General features: G+C 51.7%; 1 protein-coding gene across 1 annotated transcript in view; it reads left to right on the forward strand.

Annotated features, from left to right (window-relative positions):
- Positions 1-258: 258 nt before the first annotated feature.
- The window catches only part of ST14 (ST14 transmembrane serine protease matriptase), a 48,368-nt gene continuing 35,850 nt past the window's right edge, over positions 259-12,776 (forward strand). The window contains exon 1 of the mRNA XM_055273742.2: positions 259-565. Coding sequence (XP_055129717.1) covers positions 485-565 — 81 coding nt within the window. The 5' untranslated portion in view covers positions 259-484. The remainder of the gene's footprint in view (positions 566-12,776) is intronic.

Genomic DNA, 12,776 nt, shown 5'->3' on the forward strand with positions numbered 1-12,776 from the left:
TGGCTGGCATCAAGGAGGTGGATAAAGGGCTGTCCTCCCGGGGCAGGGCCCCTGCAAGGGCCGGAGGGGTGGGAGAACGCTGTCGTGGTGATGCTGAGGGTCTTAGCGACCACTACCCGAGTGAGGCCCCCTCACCTTCAGGCCTAGAGCCGAGGGGAGGAGCCTCCCCCAGGGCCGGCGGGGGCGGGCAGGTGAGCCGGGCAGGTGCGCAGGCGAGCGCGGCGGGCTGGGCGGGCCGAGGCCACACCCTGAAACTACCTGCGCGGGCCGGGCCGGAGTGTGAGAGCAGAGCTGCAGCCGGAGAAAGAGGAAGAGGGAGAGAGAGCGCGCCAGAGCGAGCGCACCGCCGCCGGTCGGGCGCGCTGGGCCTGCCCGGAACCCAGCCGCCTGCGCCCCGCGCCCCGCGCCCCGCGCCCCGCGGGCCATGGGAGCCGGCTGCCGGCAGGGACGACGCCTCTGAGACCCGCGATCGGCCTCGGGGACCATGGGGAGCGATCGGGCCCGCAAGGGCGGAGGGGGCCCGAAGGACTTCGGCGCGGGACTCAAGTACAGCTCGCGGCACGAGGTGAGCGCGGGCCGGGGACCCGGGGCGCTGGGAAGCTCCGCCCGCCCGACCCTGCAGCGCGGCGCTGGGCTCGGCCGGCTCCCCTGGCGTGTCCGTCGGTGGCCAAGCTCTGGGCGCACAGGTGGAATTTCCTGTTCAGCGGGTGCTGGGCCGCGGTCGGGCGGGGCTGGCCGGACCTTTGGTACCGGACCGGCTGCGCCCCGCCAGGGGGAGGCGGGAAGCCCCTGGGCCTTCCTGCGCCCTCGGTCCTTTTCCCTGAGTTGAAAAAAGGGGCTCGGTCTCGGCCCCTCCATGACTCTTGCGCTGTTAGTGAACATCTGGAAGAAACCAGGGGCTCGGAGTGGGGTTATTTGAGAGGAAGTGAAATTTCAGGAGGGTTTGGAGTCTCAGCCATCCATGGCCTCTGCAGAAAATTTCTTTCGTCTCTCTCCTTCCCTGTCAAAAGGCACTTTGGGACCTCGCAGAGAACAACTGGAAGGCCAGGGCTTTGGCTGGCATAGGGGCTGGAGTTAAGAACTCCAGAGCTGGGCTTGCCTGGCCTTCTCGAGAGGGGATGGAGCCCTTTGGGAAGGCGGCTCTATGGGAAGGGATGTGGGAACACACACATGTCTTGAGCCTTTTGCAAAGTACCGAAACAGGAAGCTCTTCTTTGGCAGAAAGAACAATGAAAGACCTATTGAAAGATCTCAAAAAGATTACATGTTCGCGTATGGAGTTGGGGATGGGTCGCTGGTCACTTCATTGACGGACCCACCTAGGTGGTAGTGCCCGGGCGGGACCAGCAGCCAGGTCTCTACCCTCTCTGTCCAACGCAGACCCCCAGGTTTCCTGGAAGGCCAGGGCATACCAGGTCAGGGCGGCGCTGAGAGGCAGGCGCTGTTTGGCAGAGAGTTTTGCTCCTCTGCAAATAATGGGCTCCCTGCCCTGCCAACCCTCACTTTCTCCCCTCCTTCCGGGTGCCCCTGGGCTGCAGAGCCTCCGCCGTTGCTCCCTGAGTCAGGCCTGATTCTGGTGCTGTCTCAGATCAATTCCTTTTGTCTGAGCAGCATCCCGACCCAGGGAGCTTGCAGAAAATCAGACCCTGGGGCTTTGGAGGCTGCCTGCACCACAGACAGAACCTGGGGCTGGGCTCTGCTATTTTCTCCACTTTTCACCCTCAACAAGGAGGAAAGCTTCCAGTGGACCTGAAGGCTTGGGCCCTTCTCCTGGCTGTGCCTGTGCCCTGCTGTGAGGCAGATTCGCCTTCTCTTCCTTGCTGTAATTGCTATGTTTGTGTCCTTGCTAATTGCCTACTTGGGGCTCTGGACTCCTTGCCTCTTCAGCAGAGATCCTGCAGTTTGGAATTTGTTATTTCAGGGCAGTCTGGTGCCCCCACCCCAAGTTTGTTCTTCCTGAGTTCGCTTTCTAGGACTCTCCTGCCCACACGGGGAAAGCAGGGTCTTCCTGGTCGTGTGGCCCAGCCTCCTCTCTGAGCCATCTCATCACCCGACAAGCGGCCAGGCTGGGGCTCACCTTCCACTCACCCCCAGGATCCCACATTCAGCGGACTTGTCTTGTCACCTGCAAGCCCTGGCTTTAGTTTCCCCTGTCGCTGCTCATTTCCTCCTCCTCTGCGAAGCTCATTTGCTCTCTACACCCTTGGGCTGTTCCTTCCCCCTCTGCCATTTTCCTTCTCGTGGCTTGCTCTTTGTCTTTTCTCCTGCTTTATTGAACTACTTAGTACCTAGTCCTGGGCCAGGCATGGGTGAAGGGAAGGCTCTCAGAGACCAGTAAGATGTGGTTGTTTCCTTTAAAGAACATCCAGTCTTGAAAGCGAAACTAAGAGACGAATGCCAAAGTTAGCTGCGAGGCGGAGTGTCCAGAGGAAATTGGCCGAAGCTCATTTCCATGTCTTGCAGATTCCTCCCATCCCTGGCCTCACCAGAAATCCCAGTCCCTGGGATCACCTTGTAGTGTGTGTTTGCAGCTAGGATCTCCATCCCTGGCCAGGACGTGTGGCTGCTGCCCCTGGGTTTACTGGCCCACAGGGTGCTGCTGTTTCTGCGTTCCTTGTCCCCAGTTGCATCCATCCCTGCACCCTTGTTTGGTAGTATTTGTATCTGGCTGTCCCCTTCCCAAGGCTGGTGGCGTGGCCCCTGCCCCACCCCTGCTGTTCCCATCAAGTGTTCTGCATGGCCTTCAGAGTCCTGATGCACGTTACTGCATCTGGGGATGGTGTGAGCCCTGCTTGTGAGCAAGCAGGGGCACAGATACCACTTCTTGTGGCCATTAACGAGAACCAGGAAGCCTGCCTCCCTGAGGGTCTTGATTCCTGTTGCGTGTTTGATGGTGACTATGAAGCTGCCTTGACTTCCACTGGTTCTTCTCAGATCACGGTTGCCCTAGGTAAGACTCAGCATCCCTTAGGCATCCAGAGACCAAGGTTGGAAAATCGGATGTTGTGTGGCCAAAATCAGATGTCTAGGGGCTAGGGTGTACAACTCTGGCTATTCAGAGAGTCACCTGCTTGTTAATTGGTCTACCATTCAGGCATTCATTCACATAACAATATCTGCTAGGTAACCCACTGACTGAGCCTGTGCCAGGTGCTGGGAAGTAGCAGTGAGGAAGACTCTAGACTCACAGCCCCTGTCCCTGGGACCACCAAAGGTAGTGTGGGATACAGGGAACTAAATTCTGACTCATGAGTACTAGCTTCTGGATATGCCCTGGGTGAGCACATGGCATCTCTCTAACCCAGGCTGGAAGGGCCAGGTCAGCAAATTGGGGCTGCAGACATCTGTGATGTGGTGGCAGGAGGTAACATGCAGCCAAGACCCGGGGCCGCCTTGTCTAGCCACGTGATCTCAGAGATGTTACCCAATTTCTCTAAGCCTTGGTTTCTGTGGCTATAAAATGGGGATGACATATATGTTCCAGGTTTGTTGAAAGGATTCAGAGGGGTACTTTACATGAAAGCCCTCTGTAAATTGTAGTGTGGTGTTCAAATGATGCAGCTTGAGTTTTTGAGTTGAAAGAGACTTGAGACAAGCAAGAAGATAATCTAGTGTCAGTAAGATGCCTGTCGAGAGGCTGAGAACCCAGTTTGTCAGTGGGTCCCTGACTTTGCAGAGGAGCCATCCTGCCCTGCCAAACACAGAGAAGTGCCCCATGCATTCAAGGAACTACTCGCCAGCAGCAGAGACCTCTTCCTAAGACCTTCTGATTTTCATTCCCCCCCTTTACCCAGCTTCTAGGAGAAAGATCTTTCTATGAAAAGAAAATGTGTGCCAGCTGCATATCCCTTTCTCCTTCTCATCCCCTGCCCCTCCCACCATAGAAAATTAAACTTTTATTTTGTTTTGTTTTTTACACACGGGGATCTTGCTATGTTGCCCAGGCTGGACTGAAACTCTTGGGCCCAGGTGATCGATCCTCCTTGTCTCAGACTTCTAAGTAGTTGGGATTACAGGCGTGAGGCACTGTGCCCACATAAAACTTTAGAGAACTGCCTTTTTTGTTCTCTAGAGCGTGTGCTGGGCAGGTGTGTGCAGTGGGTGAGGAAGAGGGTTGGGAAGGCAGAAAGCAGCAGGACGCTAGGATTGTCCTGTAGGTGGGGCTTCAGCTGCTAGAGTGGACAGGAAGTCTCCCTTCTCCGGGGGCTTTCTGGACCCTTCCCTCTGCCTTGGTCCTGAGAACACCCGGAAATTCCTCGTTTAGGAGTTGAGGAAACTGAGGAAGAGGAGAAGATGCCCCTAGATTGATGGCTGCCTTCGCCTGCTCGCAGTGGAAATGGTCAGAGGGTGGATCTGCTCAGAGCCGGCTTGCTGGCCTTTTGCCACGTTGTCACGGTCTGCGGAAGGAGAACGAGTCACAGCTCCCTCCCCCTACCTGACCCTCACTCTTCTCCCTGGGAACCAGTCTACCAGACTGCCGACTGCTGTGGCCAGTGGCCTCTGTGCCTCGGAACACTGTGGCCCTCAAGTTCCCTGATGTCTGTTCCTTCTCTGGTCTGTGGTTCTGCCAAGGCTGGTGGCTCATGTCTCTTTTAAAAGAGAAGTTGTCTTTGGAAGAGGAAGGGAAATGTGACAGAGTCCCCTGGGAGCCCAGGTCCTGAAGATGATGTTGCTTCTGATATTGTGCAATGATTAGTAGAGTGTCTAGAATACTAATCATCATGAATACGAATAATCATTAGCGTTTATTGGGCATGGCTTGCTGTTTGTCTTTTTTCCTGCCAAGCTTCATTGAACTAACTCTGTACCTAGTCCCGGGTCAGGTATGGCTGAAGGGAAGTAAGATGTGGTCTTACTGGTCTTTGAGACCAAGTATTACCTTTCTCAGAGATAAGTGTTGTTATTACTTTTTTTTTTTTTAGACAGGGTCTCCCTCTGTCACCCGGGCTGGAGTGCAATGGTGTAATCATGGCTCACTGCCACCTTGACTTCCCAGGCTCAAGCAATCCTCCCGCCTCAGCTTTCTCAGTAGCTGGGACTACAGGTGGGCACCAGCATGCCTGACTAATTTTTGCATTTTTTATAGAGGCAGGGTCTTGCTGTGTTGCCCAAGCTCGTCTTGAACTCCTGGGCTCAAGTGATCTGCCCACCTCAGCCTCCAAAAGTGCTGGGACTACAAGTGTGAGCCACCACACCCAGCCGTATTATTATTATTATTGTTATTTCAGGATGGAGTTTCGCTCTCGTTGCCCAGGCTGGAGTGCAATGGTACAATCTCATCTCACCACAACCTCCACCTCCTGGATTCAAGCGACTCTCCTGCCTCAGCCTCCCGAGTAGCTGGGATTACAGGCACCATGCCCGGCTAATTTTGTATTTTTAGTAGAGATAGGATTTCTCCGTGTTGGTCAGGCTGGTCTCGGACTCCTGAGCTCAGGTGATCTGCCCACCTCGGCATCCCAAAGTGCTGAGATTACAGGCGTGAGCCACCACACCCGGCCCAGCCTTATTGCTATTACCTTTTTATAGGTGAGGAAAATGGAGCACACGGAGGCTAAGTAACTTGCCTGAGGTCGCAGAGCAAAATAGTGGTGGAATCTGGATTGAAGCCCAGGTAGTCTGGCCCTGTTGTATCCTATGTGGGCTGTGACATGTGGAACAGGGCTGTCAGCCCACAGGGTTCAGGAGGGGATGGAATACTAAAGGTTGAGAATTCATCAGATTTGGGTAAGAAACTGGATTTCTCTTCTCAGGATGTTTCTGAGATGCCTGGGACTAAATTATAGCAACCATTTGGTAGGATGGGAATAGAAACTTACAGAATTCTCAGAGTTCTTAGCCTGGCCTGGTTGGCAGTGGTGAGAAGTGTGTTTGGGGTTTGCTCAGAGCTCATGGGTAGTAGTTGCCCTTTTTGCTTTGTTAAGAATCTTTCCAGAAGCAGCTCCCTGCTAAAAATTCTGTCTCAGATGCTCATATTTTTGGAATTTCCCTATTCTGCCTGGGCTTAGCAATATTTGGGGATTTTCCCCGGAACCCTGTGATAGTTGGCTGACTGATCAAAATCTTGGATCCTTTGACTCTTTTTGGTGGGGATGATGCTGAGGTGGTGGTGGGGATGATGATGGTGGTGGCGATGTTGAAAGGGTGGAGAAGAATGTGATGACACTTATTTCTACCTTTCACTAAATATCTGCACTTCAATTCTTGACCTCACTTTATCCTCACCACAGCTATGTGGGAAAAAAAATGCCCAGTTCACAGATGAGAATACTGAGGCTCAAAGGGTTTGTGTAAAGGCAGTAAGAAGTAGAGCAAGAATTCAAACTTAGATCTGTGCAACTTCAAAGCCTGGGAGCTCACCACGATGCCATTATAAAATTGTACTCCTGAGATGATGGTGAAGGTTGCGTATCTCCAGCAAACTGCTAGAACACGTTATTCACCAGAGAGCTGTGAGCACATAAAAAGGAAGTGGTGATCACCTGGTGCCAGTGCTGGTGTGCTACAAACATCATAGACCAACTTGTCTGGTTTCCCCTTTTGATGAGGTTCCTTAGCTGGCGGACCAGGAGCATAGCTGGAGATGTGATTTCAACAGCCTTTACATAAATGTAGCTTTATGTATTATACATATGATTAAAAACTATGGTGGAAGTTTTAAAATGAAAACCAATTCACCCACCTACGCCAGCAAATCACTTTTCATGCCTCTTTCCCCTCCTTACTGTCTATGGTTCAATGTATCTAGTTGGTCATTGTGCACACACCACTTGTATCCTGGACAAGGTGTTTTATTGGCCTCCTGTCTGCTGGGTATGGAGCCCCGGGTGCTGGAGGATCGAAGGTCTGGTAGGCTTGTGTCTGATTGAAAGGCTGTGCCTAAGGGGGGGTCTGTTCTTGAATCCACGTCACTTTGGGTGGTGACCTCAGGCTGCTCGTCACCCCTTCCTGGGTTCTGTGCCATTTCTTATTTAGTAACAGCTCAGATGAGGACTTGGGGCATTTGCCTATCACTCCACAGATGACATCAGCTGGGAGGGAAAGGCTGATACCTTGTATGACTTGATTATGAGTCAGAGCATCTGGACAGCCTGTCTGATAGGCTGCGCTGAGCAGAACGCATCCGTCTGGGTCAGGAGTCAGTGCTTCGCTCACTGAACCACCTCCCTCAACCACGGAGCAGAAACCACGAGACCCAGAGTTCTGCGCTGACAGCGAGCCCAGGGGAGACCAGGCATGGAAGTGTGACTGCCCATAGTCGAAGTGTGCTTTCTTCCCCCCACGTTTTTATTTGGTTATACCTTTTAAAATTATTATTAAAAGGCTAATATATACATATTTAAAGAAAACTTGGCCAACTCAGATAAGTAGTAAGAATTTAAAAATGAGGCCGGGCGCGGTGGTTCACGCCTGTAATCCCAGCACTTTGGGAGGCCAAGGCAGATGGATCACTTGAGGTCAGGAGTTCAAGACTAGCCTGGCCAACATGGTGAAACCCCGTCTCCACTAAAAATCCAAAAATTAGCCAGGCATGGCGGTGGGCACCTGTAATCCCAGCTACTCAGGAGACTGAGAGAGGAGGATCACTTGAACCTGGGAGGTGGAGGTTGCAGTGAGCCGAGATCGCGCCATTGCACTCCAGCCTGGGTGACAGAGCGAGACCCTGTCTCAAAAAAAAATTTTTTTTTAATAAAAGTGACACAAATACCCCTACAAAGACATTTTAACAATTTGGTATTGCCTATGCATGTTTTCTGAAAAAATTTTTTTTCCTCATTACCACATTTAGGAAGCTTTTCTTTTTGAAGTCACACAATATAGAAATGTACAGTGTAAAATGTGAAACCCCTCTGAAATTCCCTCTCCCAGATTTTAGAGCCTCTATAAATAGTTTTGTTTATATTCTCCGACAAGATCCAGCAGTTCTCCCCTCGCTTGTACTCTATTCCCCCAAGACAGAGTCTGGTTCTAACAGAGGACACAGACCTCCTGGTGCCCTCCCCTGGGGGTGGGGCCGCCTGTTTGCATAGTTGGTCCTTTCCCCGAAACAGGTGCTCAGATTTGTAGCCAGGGAAGAGTGTTTTAGACCCTAACCAGTTCTAGAGACTGCAGCCGGGCTTGGGTCTTTCCCGCTAGCTTCTGCAGACCCCTGGGTCCACCAAGGCAGAAACAGACCGTGGCACCTCCATGCCATGAAATATGACTCAGCACTGAAAAGGAACAAGCTGATGGATGCAACGACTTGAAGGACCTCCAGGGAATTTTGTGTAGTTAAAAAAAAGCCAACAGTCCCATACATACCATATTATTTATTTATATAACATAATGGTTTTTGCTTTTTTTTTTTTTGAGACAGAGTCTTGCTCTGTCCCAGGCTGGAGTACAGTGGTGTGATCTGGGCTCACTGCAACCTCCACCTCCTGGGTTCAAGCGATCCTCCTGCCTCAGCCTCCGGAGTAGCTGGGACTACAGATGCGTGCCACCACACCCGGCTAATTTTTGTATTTTTAGTAGAGACAGGGTTTCGCCATGTTGGCCAGGCTGGTCTTGAAATCCTGACCTCAGGCGATCTACCCGCCTTGGCCTTCCAAAGTGCTGGGATTATGGGCGTGGGCCACCACGCCCTGCCTATATAACATAATTTTTGAAATGACACCATGTTAGTAGCAGAGGACAGATTAGCAATTGTGGAGCTGAAGGGGTGGGGGACAGAAGGGAGGTGGCTGTGGTTACAGAAGGCCATGGGCATCCTCGTGTTGGAACTGTTCAAAATTGACTGTGATGCTAGAGACAGGGGACTATGCTAGCGATGACAGAGATGGAACTTAATACTCACGTGAGTAGCAGTGAAACGAGGAGTCTGAATAAGATCCGCGGATGATACTGCCATTGTGGTATGATGATATAGTTTTAGGAAGTGTGACTATTGGGAGAAACTGGGCAAGCTGTACACGGATCTCAGTATGATTCCCTACAACTGTATGGGAATCTACAAGTATCTCCATAAAAATGTCAGTAATAAAAGGCACACTAGCTCGTGAAATCAGAATGTGGATTTCATAAAAAGTCAAGAAAATGAATGAAAAGAAGTTACGAGGTGCCGGCTGCATCTCTTGTTTCTCTTGTCGGGTTTTGGGGAATCTGCCTGGTTGTGCTGCTGCAGGCAGATGCTTCTGCTCTGAGTCGGTGACTTGGGGCAGGAGGAAGGTGGGGCAGCTGGGCCGGGAAGTAGGTCTTTGGCACATAAGGAGAGGGCTGGTGCAAACTTAGTGCGATTGAAAAGGCAGAGATGGAATTTTCTGGCTAGAATTGGCAAAAGAGGTTATGTCTTGGTGTGTGTGTTTTGGGGGCGACACACTGAACTGAGGACCAGGAGAGATCCGGCGAAGTCCACACTCTTCAGGTTGTACACATTGGTGTTCCATACGTCCACACTTAATGGGGCCTGAGGACAGTGGGTGGCCAGGCCAGGTCTGACCCCAGAGAGCCTGGGGGACTGTCAGCAGAGCCCTGAGGTGTGGACTGAGTATTTTCTCCCCTTCTTGGTTGAGGGCACTTGGCAACTGGTGGATTATTCCAGCCTGCCCTGGGGAGGCTGCCTAAGTCTGGCTATGGGGAGAGAAGACCTTCCATCAATCCATCAATTAATCAATCAAGCGCTAACTCTGGGCAAGGTCGAGGGTGGAGGGGGAGGGAGAGAGGCAGTAGGAAGAGGAAACCGGGGCACTGTGACCCGCCAGGACTTCCTGGTCCACCCAGCATGGTGCAGGTTGGGGAAGAGGTGAGGCCCCAGGGAGAAAGTAACGTGGCTTGTTGTGGTCCCGGGAGGATTCCTGGCAAGGCTCAGCTTTGGCCTTCGTGCTCGAGGGCAGGCAGGGTTCGTTAGGCTGTAGGGGGGCCCAGCCATTCCGAGCAGGCAGATGGGTCTGCCTAGGTACCGCTTGGTTCCTAACAGGCTTGGGGGCCTTTCTGGCTAGAGCCAAGGTCAGAGTTGAGGGAGCCAGTGCCCTTAGACCAATGTTGAAGGAGTGACAACCCATTTACAGTGGTGGGCACCGCAGGGGCCCGTCTCTTGGGCCCAAGAAGTGGATTTTGTAGTAGATAGAGTTTTGCAGAGTGTTCCTTTTTTTTTTTTGTAATCAACACTATTTATTGATTTAGACTATTGAGGTATGATTGATATACAAAAAGCTGTACTTTTTTGTGATACTGGAGACAGGGGCCTATGCTATCAATGACATAGAATGGGACTTAATATTTATATGAGTAGCAGTGAAACGAGAAATCTGAATAAGATCCGCGGATGATACCGCTCTTGTGCTTATCACGAATGACAGCAAGATAGTGTCAATTAAGACAGCCATCTCCAGCTGCTGAAGTCTTGCTGTTTTCTCTTGTTTTGTTTTTTGTTTCTTTCGGTTGCCTTCTTTTTTTTTTTTATCGAGACAGGGTCTTGCTCTGTTGCCCAAGCTGGAGTGCAGTGGCGTAGCTCACTGTAGCCTTGACATCTCAGGCTCAAGTGATTCTCCCACCTCAGCCCACTGAGTAGCTGTGCCACCATGCTAAGCTAATTTTTTTAAAAAATTTTGTAGAGATAAGGTCTCACTGCATTGCCCAGGTTTGTCTCAAACTCCAGGGCTCAAGCAATCCTCCCACTTCAGCCTGCCAAAGTGCTGGGATTCCAGGCATGAGCCACTGTGCCCCACTGTCCTCTTTTTTTTTTTTTTTTTTTTTTTTGTTGAGACGGAGTCTCGCTCTGTCACCCAGGCTGGAGTGCAGTGGCACGATCTCGGCTCACTGCAAGCTCCGCCTCCCGGGTTCATGCCATTCTCCTGCCTCAGCCTCTCCGAGTAGCTGGGACTACAGGCGCCCGCCACCACGCCCGGCTAATTTTTTGTATTTTTAGTAGAGATGGGGTTTCACCGTGTTAGCCAGGATGGTCTTGATCTCCTGACCTCGTGATCCGCCTGCCTCAGCCTCCCAAAGTGCTGGGATTACAGGCGTGAGCCACCGCGCCCGGCCGTGACTGTCCTCTTCTTATGGCCACAGAGTCCTCTATTGAGGACGGACAGTGGAGGAGTGTGTATGTCCTTGTCTGGTTGGATGCCGTGTTTATTTATTTGCAAAACATCTTGTCCCTGTTGACAAAGTGAAACATAAGATGAGGTCTTTTTCTAGGATGGAGTTATTTATGTCAAGGGTGCTCTGTACAAGCCTCACGCATCTGCAGTGGGACCCTATAGGAGGGCAAAGAACCAGCTTCAGTGAGGACTGCCTGACACAAGTCTCTTCTTTCCTTTCTGGGGAGCCGGTGCAGGGGAGGGTGTGGCGTAACCAGGCGAGTGGTCAGGACTGAGAGCCCTGAGCCGCTGGGGCAAGCACTTTTCTCTGTGCCTCAGTTTTCCCCTCTTAAAAGTGGGTTAATAACCACTTATGGCCTTCCAAATAGAACATAATTAGCTAATTCCTGCTAATGACTGAGTCCTACCTACTGTCTCTCTTTGATTTGAATTTCTCCACCCACTGTTTACCCATCTGCCAAAAGCCAGGCAGCCCCATTCCTCCCTCTGGTCTGGTGGAGCAGCTGAATTTCAGATTCAAACTTCAAAACAAACTGAAAGGCTGGGCACGGTTGCTCATGCCTGTAATCCCAGTACTTTGGGAGGCCGAGGCGTGCAGATCATCTGAGGTCAGGAGTTCAAGACCAGCCTGGCCAAATGGCGAAATCCTGTCTCTACTAAAAATACAAAAATTAGCCGGGCGTGGTGGCGGGCGCCTGTAGTCCCAGCTACTCGGGAGGCTGAGGCAGGAGAATTGCTAGAACCTGGGAGGCGGAGGTTGTGGTGAGCTAAGATGGCGCCACTGCACTCCAGACTGCGTGACAGAGCGAGACTGTCTCAAAAAAAAAAAAAAAAAAAGAAAAAAATCAAACGCCCCCCCAACAAAAAAAATGAAAGACATTAACAGCACAAGTCTACTGCATGGGCCTTAGCGGGGAGCGACCTGGCAGGTCTTTCCAGGAGCTCAGGAGCCAATCCTTGGCTGGCCCACATCTACCCGCCCTTGTCACTCTGCCCCGACCCACGGCTCCAGGAGGGTTCCACTGCTGTCCCGCTTCTCTGCAGCCCCTCTGTCCACTCTCTCTGAGAGACAGAAGAAGGCCAGCCAGGGTGTCCCTACCCACTTGCACCCATGGGTGGTTTACCCCACAAGACCAGAGAGTGCTGGCCAGGTCGCAGCATGCTCTGGGCCTCAGCTTATACATCAAGGCTTCTGGTAGTTTCCAAAAACATTTTTTAAAACAATGAAAACCTTGTTTCAAATACTTTTTTTGCAGAGCCTGAAAATAATGAAACAATTGGCTTGAAGCAGGAGCAGGACACAGAGGGCCTCTGGATCATTCCTTAAGACAAGTTAGGGATTCAAAACCACGGACAGACCCACAGCAGCAGGAGGAGGGAGTCTGCCCACAGGCTGCAGCCCCAGGAGCTGCTCTTCCGCCTCTGTCTCCCAAGGGATTGTCCCATCCCTCCTCCTAGGGGCCCACAGCCAGGTGAGGGAGGCGGTGGCCACAGCAAATACACTCATTATTTTTGGACATCTTTGTGCCATGTAGGTGTTTTCAATAAATATCACGTCTAATTCTTACAGCAGCTAGGCTTCATTTTCAGATAAAAAAGGGTTAAGAGAGGATAATTCATCAAAAACCCAGATAGCTGAAAGTGTGGCAGAGCTGAATTTTGAACCCAAATCTATCTGACTCCAAATCCAGTGTT

Source organism: Symphalangus syndactylus, chromosome 3, assembly GCF_028878055.3.
Source record: "Symphalangus syndactylus isolate Jambi chromosome 3, NHGRI_mSymSyn1-v2.1_pri, whole genome shotgun sequence".
NCBI lineage: Eukaryota > Metazoa > Chordata > Mammalia > Primates > Hylobatidae > Symphalangus > Symphalangus syndactylus.